Source organism: Drosophila sechellia, chromosome 3L (assembly GCF_004382195.2).
Source record: "Drosophila sechellia strain sech25 chromosome 3L, ASM438219v1, whole genome shotgun sequence".
Classification (NCBI taxonomy): Eukaryota; Metazoa; Arthropoda; class Insecta; order Diptera; family Drosophilidae; genus Drosophila; species Drosophila sechellia.
This window is the reverse complement of record NC_045951.1, coordinates 12644442-12647019: the sequence shown is the minus strand read 5'-3', so window position 1 is coordinate 12647019 and position 2578 is coordinate 12644442. Positions and strand designations below refer to the sequence as shown.

The following is a 2578-nucleotide window of genomic DNA, read 5'->3' as shown; positions in this document are numbered from 1 at the left end:
AATTTCAGCATTTAATTTTGGACCTACAATTTTGTATATTTTCTAGAAGTAAACATTACATAATGGAAGAGGAGGATGGCGGAATGAAGGACATTACATTTCAGTTAGAGTTCATGCCTGATAGTTTTAAGAGGCAAATCAAATACAAGAGCTTGCGTAAAACTGTGTTTTACAAGAAGATTCCTCTGCAGAAGAAACTAAAGCTCGCCCTTGAAAGAAATATCGGTCCCCATGCCTACATAATAGTTAACGATACAGTCTACAAGTGCCAAGTGTTCGTACTCCGCATCTACTGCACGCTGTTTATCAACAACCTTAAGCGGGGTGACGTAGTCAAGTTTCCCAGGGACGCGATGAGCAATGAGTGCTTTGAATGGGCCTATGCCTGGATGACAAGTAATGAGATACATTTGCCGCGTGAGAACATATTGAATTTTCTAGTGGCCGCACAATATTTGCAGTGCACTCCCTTGATCAAGCGCATCTTTGAGTTCCTAAGCGACCACAGAACCAACTGCGAACTTTTTTCATTTAGCTGCTATTTGAAGGCCAGAGATATGGGTATGGCCCATATAAGCGACATGATATTTCCCAGGGTGAGCAAGTCTTTCCTGGTACTAGTGTCCAATGGAGAGTTCATAGAGATGAATATCGACGTCGCGTGCACTCTGCTGAGATCGAGGCTCTTGGCTGTACAAAACGAGATCGAGGTATGAAAGTGTTTATTATACCCGTTACTCGTAAAGTAAAAGGGTATACTAGATTCGTTGAAAAGTATGAAACAGGAAGAAAAAGCCGTCCGTCTGTCCGTAAGAACGTCGAGATCTCAGGAACTATAAAAGCTAGAAGGTTAAAATTCAGCGCAAGTTTGTTTACCCATGGTGCCACATTATACATTATTTATAATTTTGTTTTGAAATGATTTTCTTTAAAACCCATTATTTGTATTATATTTTATCTCTCTATATTTATCATTTATATTTATTTATTTAGATTTTTTATTCAGCTCTGCTCTGGCTAATATCAAAATATGAGATGCGCGTGAAGTACATTCCCCGTGTGTTGGGCTTCGTAAAATTTCATATGATTCCATCCGTATTTCTTCTTCAATGGACGAGCAATCTCAAAGATCTCCAACCAGAACTTGCGAGTAACCTATTCCACCTTATACACAATGCGATGCTGGGCCAGTTCGAATATTATACGGAAACCTTTCAGTCAAAATCTATGATACGCTGCTATCGGCGCTGGACTTTGGATCCAAAGTGTCCATACTTATCACAATTCAATGCAAACGGTGACTTTGATCTGTCCCTAGATGTATTTTTCCGCTATCTGCGGCAAATACATAATGCACCTAATCGTTTTATAGCTCGATTGATAATGAAGGAAAATATGGAAGATAACATTGGTGATGCAATGACGATAACTGAACCATCGACATCAAAAAATTCCGAAGCAGATTTGGAGGAGCCATCCTATTTGGATGTGAATTATTATAGCGGTACTAAGAGTAGCACATCAAGCTCGCGAATCAGTGCAGGAGAATATAACTGTAGTGTTGAGAGTACAAGTTCTACCGAAGATTTGGATGCCGCTCTTAATGTGAAAGCGAAAATAGAATCCGATTTTTCAAGGGAACAACGGACCGTTTATAGATCGGCAGTCGATAGTTTATATTTGCTTTATAAAAACAATTCCTTTTTTGATTCCGATTTGGATTCTTCTGAATCCTCTACAACCACATCAATAGATTCTCTGACGGATTGCAAAAACGGAACTGTTTATGTTACTGTAGTAAATTTTCCTGCAGAATCCACAGCTGATTCTAACGCAAGGTATTTCTCGGATTCCAGCACATGTTCCGTTTGTGATTCCGAAAGGGAATCCGTTCATGATTCCAATGTAGCGTCTACACCCAATTTGTCTACAGAATCCTGCACAGAGTGTTCCGGTACAGCTTCATCGGTTTATTCACAAACCGAGTAAAAGTTCTGAGGTAAATGAAACGGAAAATTTTTGAGTTAAATTATATGTTTTTTTTTTTTCAAAAGTAGTTCAATAGTATTTTTACTGCCAGTAAATAATATTTTATGAACTATTTATTTCAAGGAGATAGGATTAAGAATCGCACTTTTCGCAAAAAAGACATTTTTTTTAAAGTGTCCAACAAGGAAGCACTTAAATTGGGCGTAACAAAATGTCTGATACGCCAATTATTTTGCTTTTTATATAGGACAGACACTCTGACTACTCCTGTTTGCTGCTGTAACTACTCCACAGTATCCAGCCAGTCCTTTTTCTGCATTTACTGTTCTGCGTGTTAGTTTTTATATGTGGGTGTCTGGATGGCTCTCGGGTTTGAGGGAAATTTTCTGCTGCTTGCCTTTTAAGTGGTTTTATTGTTCACTTGTTTGTACTGCTTGCTACAAGTTCGTTACTTTATTTTCATTTGTATTTTTCTTTCCATATTGGTTTAAAAGCCAGTGAGCCATGGCCAACGACGACGATGAGCTGCAATTTGCGATGTCAGAAAGGTCAGCTTGTTGAGAAGTTGGTTTGGGTTTAACTGAAGGGA

The 2578-nt window shown here is 38.6% G+C and overlaps 1 protein-coding gene across 2 annotated transcripts; it reads left to right on the top strand.

Moving 5' to 3' along the window:
* On the top strand, positions 1-2013 carry LOC6605512. Of its 2 annotated transcripts, XM_032718495.1 has the most exons (3): positions 339-396; positions 462-710; positions 994-2013. In XM_032718495.1, the coding sequence occupies exons 2-3, from the start codon at positions 558-560 to the stop codon at positions 1987-1989; spliced, it is 1149 nt and encodes a 382-aa protein (XP_032574386.1). In that variant the 5' UTR covers positions 339-396; positions 462-557; the 3' UTR covers positions 1990-2013. The 2 variants fall into 2 exon arrangements, with proteins under 2 accessions (XP_002030345.1, XP_032574386.1); XM_002030309.2 differs by having other exon boundaries at positions 1-710.
* Positions 2014-2578: the final 565 nt, after the last annotated feature.